At 38.5% G+C, this 15,022-nt stretch overlaps 1 protein-coding gene across 11 annotated transcripts in view; it reads left to right on the forward strand.

Annotated features, from left to right (window-relative positions):
• Positions 1–884: 884 nt before the first annotated feature.
• Positions 885–15,022, forward strand: part of LOC120075279 (Ypt/Rab-GAP domain of gyp1p superfamily protein) — a 47,452-nt gene continuing 33,314 nt past the window's right edge. For 2 of the 11 annotated variants that reach the window (XM_039028503.2, XM_039028512.2), the window contains exons 1-3: positions 924–1,324; positions 1,400–1,630; positions 13,522–13,659. In XM_039028503.2, the coding sequence (XP_038884431.1) occupies positions 1,493–1,630; positions 13,522–13,659 (276 nt within the window). In that variant the 5' untranslated portion in view covers positions 924–1,324; positions 1,400–1,492. Of the gene's footprint in view, positions 1,325–1,399; positions 1,631–13,521; positions 13,660–15,022 lie in introns of all 11 variants that reach the window. The other 9 variants (XM_039028537.2, XM_039028529.2, XM_039028519.2 and 6 more) reach the window with 9 other exon arrangements.

The raw sequence follows: 15,022 nt of genomic DNA on the forward strand, positions 1-15,022 counted from the left end.
TGTCGAACTCGACAATACTTCGAGAGGAAGCAAGAGAAAGAAGAATACATTCCAATCTCAATTTCTTTGGTCCAAACAATGATGGACATCCAAGAAACTCAAATGGAAAAGCTTGTATCATGGAAAAAAGAGAAATATGACCTAGAGGTTGGATACGAAAAGACGTCGTTGAGCAAATCTACCAGGTTAAGGGTCTGGAGGAAGATGATCGAGCTTGTATTTGCTTTTTGAGCAATAAGTACAATGACCATCAATAGGGGCATCCTATTATATATGCATTTTGATGATATTTCACGTAATATATATGCTTATTCTTTTTCTTTATCAATGGTTCTAAATAGGTGTCTAAACTTCACAAATCAACCAATAGAAATCAAATTTGTAAAATAATTGCTTTTGTTTAAAAGAAAGTTTTGGAAAAAAAGATCTAAAACTAAAACGTAGATCATAATCCTAGATTATAAAAAATATGCCTACTTAATAAAAATTCAATCAATATTTTATTCAAACAAACCATGGATAGAATTATTTAAGTAAAAAGTTTCAAAACAAAAATGTAAATCATTTGAACAGATTATTTTAGAGTTAGAAAAGCTGCACTAGATACCCGACATCCTATATCAACTCTACACTCTCAAACACAAATATATGAACTCTATAGACATATAAACTCTCTAGACATATGAGCTCTTCAGATGTATGAACTCCAGACATCTTATGTCAACTCATCACCCCTAAACAACCTATAAAATGATTATCGAAAGTCATCAATTTAAAATTATGTAAATTAAACTTTTAACTTTCGAATTTGTCATTTAACTCTTTGATAATATGCCATCGATTTCACGAGGGTTTATATATTTATAAATGTTATTTATTTATATATTTACAAAACAATGCTCAAGTTGTGTTGCTTTGCAATTGCATTACTTCTATGTTTTGTTTGAAAAAAGGAGGAAAAGAAAAAAAAAGAAAAAGACGAGTGAGAGAAATGAAAGGAAACGGTCTGTTGCGTAAATGGCGAGGGAGATTCTCTTCCCCCACCTCTACACAAACCTAAGTTTAAACCTATTTGCAAATTTGAGAGATCTTCAGCTCCTCCTTATTCAATCCCAGCTTTCCAGACAATTCTTCGCTCTCTCCATCATGTGATTCATTTTGCTGTGCTCTCAATGATACCAATCATCCATTGATTGCTTATTCCTTTCCCTTTCTTCATGCCATGCCGCATTTGTTTTCTTCATCTTTTCTTCTATCAAGAAGTGTTTCTTCTACTTCTTTTTGCTTGCACCGGATTTCTTCAGGGAAAAAGGCTACAGCCCAGGTTACCATTTTTGTCATGATTATTGATTATCTGTTCGTAGAGTTGGTTATTTCTTTAACTTGTTCCTTGCTGCAGTATTGGCGTCTATTCATCTGACTTTTCCCGGGAAATGGTAGCAGAGGTCGTTGAATCAAGGAAGAAGGGTGGTCTTGGGGTTTTTGGATTGTGATGTCTTCTGGTGGAGAAGCTGATAAGCAATGGACTTGTGCAAAAGCCGGCGTTGCCAGTTTGCAGAAAGTGGGTTTGATTGTGCGAGACATTGGCGAGCCATGCCTTTCACAATCGCCCATAAAGGTTGTTATAACTGTAAGACTCTCATCAACTATGCGTATGCATGTGATCGAACGCTTCTGTATGTTGTCCTGTTTCTTTCCTCATCTCTTCGGTTTATTTTTGTTTCATTAATAAAACGGAATTACATAAAAAAAAGCCAAACGGAATTACAAGCTCTAGTCCACTTATCATCCAAGTGGTAATCAGTGCAATGAACTTAATATGTATAGAGAATTCCGGGCCTGAGTAGTATCCTATAATTTGTATTCTATCTTTTCAGATAGAAATACTGAATACGTAATAGGATTAGGGGCTCCCTCGTCCTTGCCAATTCATATCTCACGATAGTTGAATTATCACATTCTTTGATTGGTATTCGGTGCTCTTTTCATGTTCATGGGCCACTCTATTAAGCATGAAAAGAAGCTTCTTTGGTTTAAAATTAACAAAGCCCATCTCTGGACACTGCAGAAGGAGAGGAGCAACAAGGTTTTTAAAGATATGGAGCAGCCTTTTGGCCCTATCTATGATAATCTACCTTTCTTGGCACTTTCTTGGTGTAAGCGTGATTCCCACTTCCATAATTATAGCTAATGTTATCATCTAAACAATTGGAGAAGCTTTTCTCACCTCCTGGTTGGGGTTTTGTTTTACCTCCCTTTTTCTCTTTGATAGGCAACCTGCATTTGGTTATCTTTTATAATATTTTGTGCCATCAGTGAAGTATATGATTCCTACATGGAAAATTATTATCTCACTGTATTTCACCTTGAAATTGGACATTTATAGGCCGAAAACTTCTGATGAGGTAAGTTTATATTCCAAAATACTTATATTGGGTTCTTTAATGGGAAAAGTGATAGACTTTGTTCGCTCGAGAAATCTATACAAGATTTAATTTTGGTTTATAGATGGTTAGATGAGGAACTATGCACAAGATTACCCATTCTGGAGAGAAACATGGAGAAAACATATCTTTACGGATAATATTCCTAGCATAGTAGACCACTTGGCAACATTATCGTTGTTTTCAAAATACAAGCATAGTGAAAACATAACCGAAGGACTACACACTATTATAACACTACTAGCCCAACAAATCATACTAACAAACTTCCCTCGCCCCACTAATGGGTTGTCCTGAATAAGTATTCACTGTTATAACACTACTGGCCCAACAAATCATACTAACAAACTTCCCACGTCCCACTAACGGGTTGTCCCTAGCCAATTCCCTTATTACTCTTTGAATAAGTACGCTATTGGGGACCTAACAACGTCATCGACAAAATCGAACACTCTGTCCTTAAGGTGGAACTTGGGGAAATTGCTTCTTCATTTTGTTGAAGGATTCCCATGCCACTTCAAACTTCGACTAGTTCTTCTAATGGATAAAGCCCTCCCAATTAGCATCCACCTCATTCCATCAAGTTGCCAAAACATCTTTGGGTTCAACAACCCATTCAAACTCATTAATTTGTGGTGGCGTGGTTTGCACATACATGTTCACCCTCATGGCTGGTTTCAACTACAAGACATGGAAAAATAGGGTGTATCAACGTTTTTGAAGGCAATTCTAGGTGGCGATTTGGCCCATCTTTTCCAAGACCTTGTAAGGTCCAAAAAATTTTGGGGAGAGTTTCTCACCGTGCTTCTTCACCAAAGAAAGTTGCCTATAAGGCCACAATTTTTGGTACACCAAATTTCCCATTCAAAATTGACATCTTGCCTTTTTAAAATCCACAAACTTCATACGGTTCTAAGTTAACGTCCTTTGCCATTTCAAGACCAAAATGGCTAAGTCACAAACGTTCCTTTAGTAGTAGGAGTTTCCCCATAGGCTATTAGACGCTGTGACACCCTCCGTAGACCATCATGAATGAAATCAAATTGATAGAAGCATGGAAATTAGTGTTATACCAATATTCAACCCATGACAACCAATTACTCAAACAAAAAATGGCCAACAAAAACCTTATCGGTGTTTGACACAATTGATATGGAAAACCTTTGTTGCCTGACTCCTTCTTAAATAAACACAACGATGATAAACTTAGTAGAAAAAAGGATGAGAGGATAGCTCACATGTGAAACACTTATAGGTTTAACCTGAATGACACCATCACTGAGTCGTGGTATGTATGGGCGTTCGTAGGCGAAAGTATCGAATCCACAGTTGGAACTATTCGCTTCTTGTAAAATAGATTGCCCTGTCATATCGTATGTTTTACATTGGCAACATCCTACCGGAGTTTCGTCATGATTTTTGCTAGTTTTAGGTTCTCATTCACTTGTTCACCGTTCCAACATCTATGATGGAAGGAATGGTTAAGCCAACGAATTGTGCTAATGGAGGCATCCTTGACAAAGCATTATCCGCTTTGTTTTCCAACCCAGGTATACATTGCATATCAAAATCATACCCCACTTATGATGCTCTGACTGCATTCCCTTTGTTCCGAAAGGAAGTGTTTATGGTGAAATGATGTCAGAGCAAGTAATGGAGCCGTTTCTGTATTGCCAAGATTATTGCCATCAACTCCCTTTCATAGACTATTAGTACGAGCTCTTTTCAATATAATTTGGCTGACATGTGCAATGGGACGTTGGTTATGCATCAACACAACTCTTACCCTTGTTTTAGATGCATTTATTTCAAGCACGAAGGGCGTCTAAAAATCTTATGAGGCTAATACAGGAAGTTTGACGGACTATTGCCTTCTTTAATTTCTTGAAATCCTCAGAGGTTTCGCCCTTCTAGATAAAAGATTCATTCTTGGTCAACATTGTCAAATGAGATGATATGGACCCAAAAGTAGCCACAAACTATGATAATACCCTATTACCCCCAGAATCCTCGCAATTCTTTGACCGTAGTTGGGATTGGCCATTGGAGCATCGCTTGAATTTTCTCTTTATCAACTTTAACTCCCTGAGTTGAAATCCAATGTCCCAAATACTGGATTCTCTCCCAGACAAATTGGCATTTCTTAAAATTAACGAATTAACAATTCTCTCTCAATAGGTTCATAACTACACAGAGATGATGGATTTGGATAGATAGGTTAGGACTATTAAAAAGGTTGTCATCAAAGAAAACTAAGAGGAAACCGTTAAGGTATGGGTGAAACACCTGATTCATCAACGCTTGAGACATTTCTAGTGCGTTTGTGAGTTAGAAGGGCATTACGAGAAATTAATAATGCGCTTTATGAGTACGGAATGCCATCTTAAGGATCCTTTCCTCAAAGACTCGAATCGATGATATCCTGACTTCAAATTGAGTTTGGAGAAAGAATACACTCTTGCCTCATGGAATTCATCCAACCGTAAGGGAATTAAGAACTTGCTGGTATGATGGCTTTGTTCAATGTTTGATAGTCTACGCAAAAACGCCAACTTCCAACTTTCTTTTAACCAAAATCATAGGGCTAGAGAACGGGCTCGACATTTTATCGACCAAACATTTTATCTCCGTCTTTTGCACATAAGGGTTTCAATATGACCTTGCGTTAATTGGGTCATTCTCTTCTTTCAACTGTATATGACAATTTATCTTTCAAGATGGTAGAAGTCCTTCAGGCATGTTAAAAACATCTTCGTAGTCAATAATTAATCGGTCTAACTTTGGTATGCTTGTTTCTGTCACCATGGACTCATCATCATTATGTATTTCCATTGCACTGAACTTGATTAAGAACCCTTGGTCTCTAGGTTGCTATGTTTTGATCAACATTTTAAAGGATACTTCCATCTTGGCCAATGATACTTCCCCCGTGCGATAATATTCAATGATCCCACAACAAACATCATGCACAATTTTTCCAATCCACGGGGGTATGCATTCACGAAATCACATCAAGTTTTCCAACTCAAGGGAAGGAAATCCTGCACAATGGTCATCTCTTGCATGCTCACGACCGTGGCCTAATTCTCTTTCCTCGCATGGCCTCTCACGTTCCCAGGTAAAGGAAACTTCGGACTTTCTACTAACCTTTATGAGATGAAATTGTGGGTTGTTTTGCGGTCTACCAGAAGAACCACGTCCTGCTGTTTAATGAATACTTTCAACTTCATGGTTTATGGCATGGATAACCCTACAATGGAGTTCAACAATAGCTCAACAAGTGGACTCACTTCCATCATTTGAGTGATCACAGGCTTTTCTTCCCAGCTTCTTCCATTTCTATTTCCTCTGTCTTGTCCACTTTTATGTTATTGTATAAAAAACATAGAAAAAACAAGAAAAAACCCAAAGATAACTATATTGCAATATCAAGAGAAATTAAAATATCAAGTTTGCTCACATTAAAAAATGCTCTCCCCTCTCTCCTCCCTTTCCAACCCCTCCGGCCTCCCCCCCCTTCCGATCAACAGATTCTAGCTTCCATTCTTCTTCTCCATCCATTTCCCCTTTCCCCCCTCTACTCCTCATCTACCCCTCCTATCCTCTTACTCTTATTTGTCTCGCCCCTCCGCCATTTTAGCTTGCTTTCTATGCCCTCTATTGCAATGGAGATAAAAAGTTGCTGCATCCTCGATCATTACTTCTGTATGTGGCAAGGAGAGAATGGTTTTTGGGTGGATGACATGAAAAGGGGCCAAAAGACTTTCCTTTCAACTGCTTCAGCACGCTTCACAACAACTTTCGTAGACTTTTGAGTGCTCTAACCTTTGAATTCTTCCTACTCAAGGAAAGAGTTGATCAGAGTTTTATTCGGTTAGCCAAGTTTCGCAACAAAGAATTTTGGTTCGTGGAATGTGCAGTTTGGTCTTCATCAGGAGGAAGGAAGAACATTCATATACCTTATGGAGCTGGTTGGCAAGATTTCAATGAAATGGTTAGTTCTTGCATCAATAGCCCTTTAGTTCGACAGGAAAGTCCAAGGTCGATGAAGGCTTCATTGAATTTGGCTCTCCACAGCACAGCCAGACCTGTGTTTATTCCCCAAAGGACTCAAGTTAGAAGCTTTTCGAAAGTGGTGAAAGGAAAAAAACCTTTTAGTCTATCAGATCCAGAGTCTTCAAATTGGTTCCTCACTAATCAGCCACATCCCTCTGTCCCAGTCAAGGCAAAACAGAGCATGAATCTCTTTTGGGTGTAGAAGGACACCAACGTATACCATGAAGATTTTCACAACCTTTGGATCATTTCTAGATTGTCCCAGTCAAGGCAAAACAGAGCATGAATCTCTTTTGGGTGTAGAAGGACACCAACGTATACCATGAAGATTTTCACAACCTTTGGATCATTTCTAGATTATTTGCTTTTAATGATTGGAAGGAAATAGCTGAAGAGTTAAGAGTGGCCTTCAAGTCTAGTGTCCAAATTAATCCCCTGTTCGCAAATAAAAGCATTAGTCAAGGTTGGGCAAGGCAAGTTGGAAGATCTGATTAAAGTTCATGGTAAGTGGCAATTATTTGGTTCTTTTCATTTATTATTTGAAAGATGGACCTTGAAAAGGCACGACAGGCCCTCGGTCATGAAAGGCTCTAGGGTTGGCTATCAATTAAGAATCTTCCCCTAGACTTTTGGAGTAAAAATACTTTTGAAGCAATCAGAGCATACTTTGGTGGCCTCGAATCCATAGCTGCAAAAACTCTCAACCTCACAAACTGCTAGGAAGCCAAAATCAAAGTCAAGAAAAACCTCTGTGGTTTTGTGCCTGTAACCATTGAAGTTAAGAACCAAAACCTTGGTAATTTATTTCTGAATTTTGGAGATATTAAGAGTTTAGATGCGCCTGCCATCACATATGGAGAATTATCCACTAAGTGCTTTTCAAATCCTATAGATGTAATTCGTTTAAATCAAGTTTTGGAGGATGAAGGTGCTGAAAAATTGGAATTGGAATCCGAATGGTCTTTTCTTACAGCCTCCCAGTCCTTCCCAGATTTCTTGCGGGATCCAAAAGCCTTGTTAGGCGAGAATTTACAACAAACAACACAGATAGCGAAGCGCCTCTTATTAAGCAATCCTCATTCATTAAATGCGGGCGAGAGTTTTTCAGAAGAAAGCGATAAGGCTTTTTTAAAAAGAAAAGATTTAGCCACAGTCGTTTTTGAAATTACTAATGGGAGAAAGGAATATGAAGAGTCACCCTTTATTCAAAAAGGGAATTACTTTACTGACCCCAGGCAGCTTCTTAACTCGGCAGTCCACTTGCCACTTCAGGAGTTCCCCATTAAAGCAGGAGTACCCGAAGAGGTATAGGATTTTTGGCAGGACAACTCACAAAAGGGCGACCTTCAAATTCTCTATGTTATATTTTAACCAAGGAAAATATTAATCCAAGCCTTTCTCCAATCAAGCCCTCTATCTTCTCAACTTCTCGTCAGAACCAAGTCAATAATCGGAAACCTTTTCCTAAATATTTTGTCAGAAAAAGAATCTTTTTCATCAATAGATGGACAAAAACTAGTGATGATGTTTCAGGGGAAAAAAGAACTCTCAACTCAGATGATCAACCAATTAAGATCTCGGGAAGTATATTTCTAACTATAGCAGAAAATAACTCGGACTTGCTAGAGGTTTGTTGCACAAAAATTCAAATCCCTTCTCCCTCCTTAAACATTCCCTCTTCCTCTTCCAAGCAGTTTAATCACTCAAACTTCACCATCCCTGATTCAAGTAACACCTTCGTAAAAGGTTCACCTTGTTCCCCTTTTAGTACAAAGAGAAAAGAAAACTTGGAGTTAGAATCTCCTTTCAGTGTTAGTAGTGCAGAATTGGAAGACCTGGAACTATTTACAGCCCAAGAAGTTAATGCTCACGAAGCTGTTACCGACTTGGATCTACAGACTCTATTCTCCAACGAAGACAAGGTAAAAACCTTGGAGCATTGCTCCTCATGCTTCTCCCCATTACCCTCATCAGAGATTCTAGATCACTTAACATCCATCGTTAAGGATTGTGGTTTTAATAAGTTCATTGATGCAGCCAACCTTTTGGAAATTCCCTTATCAAATAGGAAGTTTACTTGGTCCAGGAGAGGAGGTTCTTCTTCTAAATCTCTACTAGACAGATTCCTCATCAATAAGGAATGGGATGAACTCTTCACCAACTTAAGAGTAATCCGCCAGGTACGTCTATGCTCAGACCATTTTCCATTGTTATTAATTGCAGGCACATTTAGTTGGGGCCCCTCTCCCTTCAGATTTTGTAACAGCTGGTTATCAAACAAAGAATGTGTCATTTTCATTGAAAATTCTTGGAAAAACAGCAACATAACTGGTGGCCAGGTTTGTTATCAATGCAAACCTCAGATTGGTTAAAGCTGCACTGAAAAATTGGTTAGCAAATCACCAGAAATCCCTAACCAGAAAGGAAGAGGCCTTATTGAGAGAAATAGCTAAGAAAGAAGCTTTGATCGAATCTTTGGGCTGGGATCCTGAGGTGGCCGGTTACATCTCCACATTAAAAGTCGACTTAATGATCATTTATAGGCTGGCAGAAAGAGATCTTATTCAGAAATGCAAGTTAAATTGAATGAAGTTGGGAGATGAAAACTCTAGTTTTTTCCATCGATTCTTGGCAGCAAGGAAAAGGAAAAATCTAATCAATGAGCTTCTAAATGAACAAGGGGTGCCTACTAAATCATCGCATGAAGTGGAACGACTTATTCTAAGTTTCTATGACACCTTATACACAAGATCCCCCGACAACAGATACCTTTCGGCCTTCTTAAATTGGCCTTGAGTAACACAACCACAAAATTCTTCACTTATTGCAAACTTTACTCAAGCTGAAATTGTTATGGCTATTAAATTCCTGGGGAAAAATAAAGCGCACCTGGACCAGATGGCTTTACTATGGAGTTCCTCTCAAGATTTTGGCCTTTGAAGACAACTTTATCAAGCTATTCGAAGACTTTCACAAAGGGGGAAGATTGAATGCATGTGTGAGAGAAAACTTCATTTGCCTCATTAAAAAAAAAGAAGATGTAGTATCCGTTAAGGATTTTATGCCAATCAGCCTTACTACTTTAACTTACAAGGTTGTTGCAAAAGTTCTTGCTGAAAGATTAAAGAAAGTCATGCACTACATCATCGGCCCATCTCAAAATGCTTTTATTGAAGGGAGACAAATACTAGATGCTGTCTTAATAGCTAATGAAGTGGTGGAGGATTACCGAGTGAAAAAGAAAAAGGATTGGATCCTTAAACTCGATATGGAAAAAGCATTCGACCGGGTGGATTGGATCTTCTTAGAAAAGGTTCTGATTGCAAAAAAATTTGACTCTCGTTGGATCTCTTGGATTTTGGGATGCATTCAAAGCCCTAAATTCTCTATTATTATAAAGAGAAGACCTCGAGGCCGCATTCTTGCTTCTAGGGGGGTTAGGCAAGGTGATCCGCTGTCCCCTTTTCTTTTCCTTTTAGTAAGTGAAGTGTTGGGTGCCATCATTGACAAGCTGTACAGAAATGGCCTGTTTGAAGGTTTTGTGGTTGGTAAGGAGAAAATTCACGTTCCACTACTCCAATCTGCAATCGACACCCTCATTTTTTGTAACTATGATAGCAAAATGTTATTAAAACTAAAAGAAGCAATTAGTCTCTTCGAATGGTGCTCAGGTCAGAAGGTGAATTGGGAAAAATCAGCTCTTAGTGGAGTCAACATAGAAGGTGGGGAATTGCTACAAATAGCTGGCCTACTTAATTGTAAGGCTGAACCACTACCTCTCATTTACCTCCTTTTGGCAGCTGGTGATAGAAAAGGTGCATAGAAAATTGGACAAATGGAAAAGGTTTAATCTTTTAAGAGGAGGAAGGGCAACCCTTTGCACCTCAATTCTCTCCAATCTCCCCTCGTACTATATGTCACTCTTTGCAATGCCAGAAATTGTGGCCTCATCTTTAGAAAGATTAATTCGAAACTTCTTTTGGGAAGGCCATAAAGGAAGCAAAATCAACCACTTGGTAAAATGGAATATTGTGTCTCGGTCCTCAAGAAATCGAGGTCTCGGTTTTGGGGGGCTTAAAATTAAAAACTCAGCCTTGCTTGCTAAATGGGGCTGGCGTTATATGATGGAGGAAAACTCCCTTTGGAGACAAGTGATCACTAGCATCTATGGGAAAGGTACCTTCAAGGAAATGTGAGAATAGTCTGAGAAGCCCTTGGATTAATATCTCAAGATGCTGGTCAAAAGTGGAGTCTTTGGCCTCTTTCATCTTTGGCGATGGCTCTCGAATAGGTTTTTGGTCTGATCCTTGGTTAGACTCAACCTCTTTGTCCACACTCTATCCAAGTTTGTTTAGAATTACCCTACTGCCAAGGGGCTCAATAGCTTCTCATTGGGACCATTCTTTGAATTCTTGGTCCATCATTTTTCGCCGTTTGCTTAAAGAGGAGGAAGTAATTCATTTTCAGGACTTGCTACTTGCCCTCTCAGAAAGATCAGTCTCAGCAAGCCCAGATCTAAGGTCTTGGTCTTTGGAAGCTTCAGGCATCTTCACAGTTAAATCTCTCTTTGCACATCTCTCCCCTCCATCCCCGATGGATATAAGCCTTTTCAAGGTTTTATGGAAGACTAAAAGCCCAAGGAGAATCAACATCCAGATCTGGATAATGCTCTTTGGTCTCCTAAATTGCTCCTCGGTCATGCAAAGAAAGCTCCACTCGGCCTATTTATCGCCTTCCATTTGCCCTTTATGCAAAAAGGAAGGGGAGGACTTGTAGCACCTCTTCTTCAATTGCACATACTCAGAAAGTTGTTGGTGGAATTTCTTCCACATCTTTAACTTCGTTGGGGTGTTTGGAAATAATTTTAGATCCAACATAATCCAACTTCTATTGGGCCCTTTTCTGAAAAAGAGGCCAAGATTGTTATGGACCAATATGGTTAAGGCCATCCTAGCAGATCTTTGGTTTGAAAGAAACCAAAGAATTTTTCATGACAAAGAAACTTGTTGGAGGGCTAGGTTTGACTCTGCTCAAAGAAATGCTTAAGCCTGGTGCTCCTTAAACGACGACTTCAAAGACTTCTATTCAAGATATAAATTTGAATTGGCAGGCTTTCATCTCCCCGACTCCTTAGGCTTGTTGTCTAGTTTTATTTCCGGTTTATCGCTTTATCAATTTCCTTGTAATTCCTTAGATTTTGTACTGATGTATGGATATGATGATGGCGCTAAGGGGGTGTCAACCTAGTTGAGATGCCTGGGTGCGCTTCCTGATCCTTTCGTTTAGTTTTGCCGTGTTTATCTCATTCTGTTTTTTCTCTCTTTATTCATGCTCCTAGTATAACTCTCTTGTACCTCGAGCATTAGTCTCTTTTTTTCTAATAAAGAGGCTCGTTTCCTTTTTTTTTTTAAAAAAAGAGATTAAAATATCAATAGCCTTTTGAGGACTGACTTACCAAAATATGACCCCCTCCTACAAACCCCAACTAAAAATTTATAATCAAACTACCTCTAACTAATTATCATTATACACTTACTCTACTACTATCATCTCCCCAATACTGCTATGAGTACTCTCACATGTTATGAGTAGAGTTCCTTGTTCTTACTACAATACTCAACCATACATTTTTCTTCACAATGGTAGCATATACCCTTTTCTCGTCTTGCTTGAAACTCTATGTATGCCAACTTCTTGTAGGGTTAATCCCTATGATTGATGGGCATTTTCTTCGCCATTGTGATGGTATGTGTAGAAAGGGCATTAGATGGCTTAATGGTCGTTTTAGCTAACATTTTGGGCTCATTGGTAGCTCTTGGATCTTGACCCAACTTCACTGCCTTCAATGCAGTCCTCCATTAATTTGGCTGCTCTCATAGTGTCTTCCAACGACCAGGTTGAAAACAAAAAATCTCTTTGTGACTGGGTCTAGTTCATTAGTCAAGGTGTTCTCTAGCACCTTGTCGGTTAGATGTGGCAACAGTAACAACTCTTCAAACATCTAACAATACTCTGCCATTGTGGCCTGTTGCTTGATTGCTAAGAAACACGCACGTAACACCCTTTCCTTTGTAGGCTAATAATGATAAAACATCCTTACTGTCATTGTGAGCTTCTTTGTTGAAACAGTCGCTGTAATTGAATGTGTTGCTCAACTCTAAATAACCATTCATCAGGATTTGTTCCATTGAAGACCAACATCTTATTTACTTGAACTTAATTCAATCATGTTCCTCTTTCTTACGAGACGATTCTCCCCCATCATCTCATTGGGAGGTTCTAGGTTCTTCATCTTCTTTCAGCCATTTCCTCTTTCTTAATGAGACTTCCGTTATTGCTGAAGTAGCTGCGTCTCTTTTTTTCCCTTTGGCTAATTCATTAACTAACGTATTTAAAGCCGTTGAGTCTCTCGTATCTCATAGGTCATCTTCTCCCTGATGCACCTCAGGATGGATAAGTCTTATTCCCCTTATCTCCGAATATGTCACCCCAACCTTTCCTCGATTGGTAAGAATACTTCCTTACATAACGATAATATTGCCAAACAACAATTACAATATGAAATAACATATCGTTCTGCAGCAATTTAATTTTGAGAGTTCTAGGAATACCTTAGAACAATTGTTTTATTCAAAATACAAGCACAAGGAAAACATGTTTTATTCAAAATACAAGCACAAGGAAAACATTACTAACAAAACTTACTTATACCTCTAACGGGCTGTCTCCCCTGGCCAATTCCCTTATTACCTCTTCTAGAATAAATATTCACTATTGGGGGGCCTAACACTGTAGTCATACTTGTACTCTGCACAGTGATACTCTGTCCTTGAAATAAAATACGTAAGAGTTTAAAATATTCTGAATATTATTTTCGTTTGAAATTGTTTCATTTCTTTTGGTCATTTTTTGTAGCATATAGAAAACATGAATTTGTTTAGATATTTAGTTACCATGACGATATTTTTTTCTGCATGATTTCTGAATGCAGTTTGAATGACAATGACATTTTATTTATTAGTGTTCATGCAAAATTTGGAGCGCTGTTCCCATGGTGCAGGTAAACAGAATGCTCAAGCCAGAGAAGTGGCTGGCGGCATTTGATAGTGATGGAAAGGCTCTTGGCTTTCAGAAGACACTCAAATCAATAGTTTTGGGGGTATGTTGTCTTACCATAAAAAAATGCCGAGATTCTATCTTAAAAAGTTATTTCTTAGGTTCTCCCCCTTTTTCTATACTTACGATAATGTAACTCAAATCTTTTAGAATTCTTGAATCAAAATCTTTGTTGTCTAATACTTCAATTACATCCTAGGGACCCCTAATTAAAGGCTACAGAACAGCCTTGGTGTCAGTGGCAGCAGTAACTAAGCCAATGACAGCAGTAAAACTAAAAGACTAAAAAATTACAGCACTGGTAAAAGAACCAACAGTAACTAACCGATAACTTGGGCATTGGCGGCAGCAAAAGACTAACTTTCAATCCAACAATAAAAGAAGACTAAAGCCACGGTTAAGCCCTCAGTAAATAGGTAAACAACTAAGAGAGGTAGAAACAGTACGCTACATCAATTCACTCCTAATGATAACTCATCCTTGAGTTAACTAAACAGGCAAGTAAAAACCATCTGCGGCATGGTAAGTTATGAGGTCCAAAACATTGAAGGCAGGAGTGATTTTGAAGTGTGGGGGAAGATCAACCTTGTAGGCATTAAACGTTCTTTAATTGGGAAATGGCCAATCTTTTTTGGATGAAGCTTGGATGAACACTCGAAGGCAGCCTAGATTTCCTTAAATGAACCATCACGAGATCCCCAACTTTAAAGGATTGAGGGTGACAGTATTTGGTCACATGTGTTCGCTATCGGTTTGAGGATGCTTGACTAACCTCCATTTTCCTCACCAACTCACCATAGTTACAGACTACAACTTCTGTAAGATAACATAAGGGCTGTAAATTTACCTTTTTCTTGATATCTTCTCTTAAACCATCGACAAGACTGGTGATTTGATGTTGCTCGAACTTGGCAAAATTTTAAGACGCACGTAGGCTATGGCCAAAGTGAGCTAATGATAATTGGCATGACCTTCCTCCCTAGAGATTGAAAGTTTGATCTCCTATCTCCATAGTTGTTATACTCAAATGTGCACTTAGCCTATGGAATTTCTAGGAGCAATCAGCCATCAAACAAGTTCCTCGAGTTCAATGTTGGTATTGATTATAGAGCAATTGCTCATTGTTCATAGGGAGAAACCAACGTTTCATTAGTTTCAACCTCTTTGGCCAAGAATTGTTTTTGTTTTTGTTTTGTTTTCTTTAAACAAGGAACAAGAAATTTCTCTCTCAATAACAAGAAGAAAGTTGCAATTCCGTTTCCAAGGTACAAAGTTTCACTAAATAATGATGAGTGCCTTCTCGTACCCCCTTCTATTGATTTGCAATTGATCTCACCATGTGGAGGCTCTCCTTTCAACTTATAATTAACCTGTTTCACCTTCTTATCTTTGGATGTGCTAGTGTA

Source organism: Benincasa hispida, chromosome 1 (genome assembly GCF_027475165.1).
Source record: "Benincasa hispida cultivar pf3 chromosome 1, pf3_genome.v1.1, whole genome shotgun sequence".
NCBI lineage: Eukaryota > Viridiplantae > Streptophyta > Magnoliopsida > Cucurbitales > Cucurbitaceae > Benincasa > Benincasa hispida.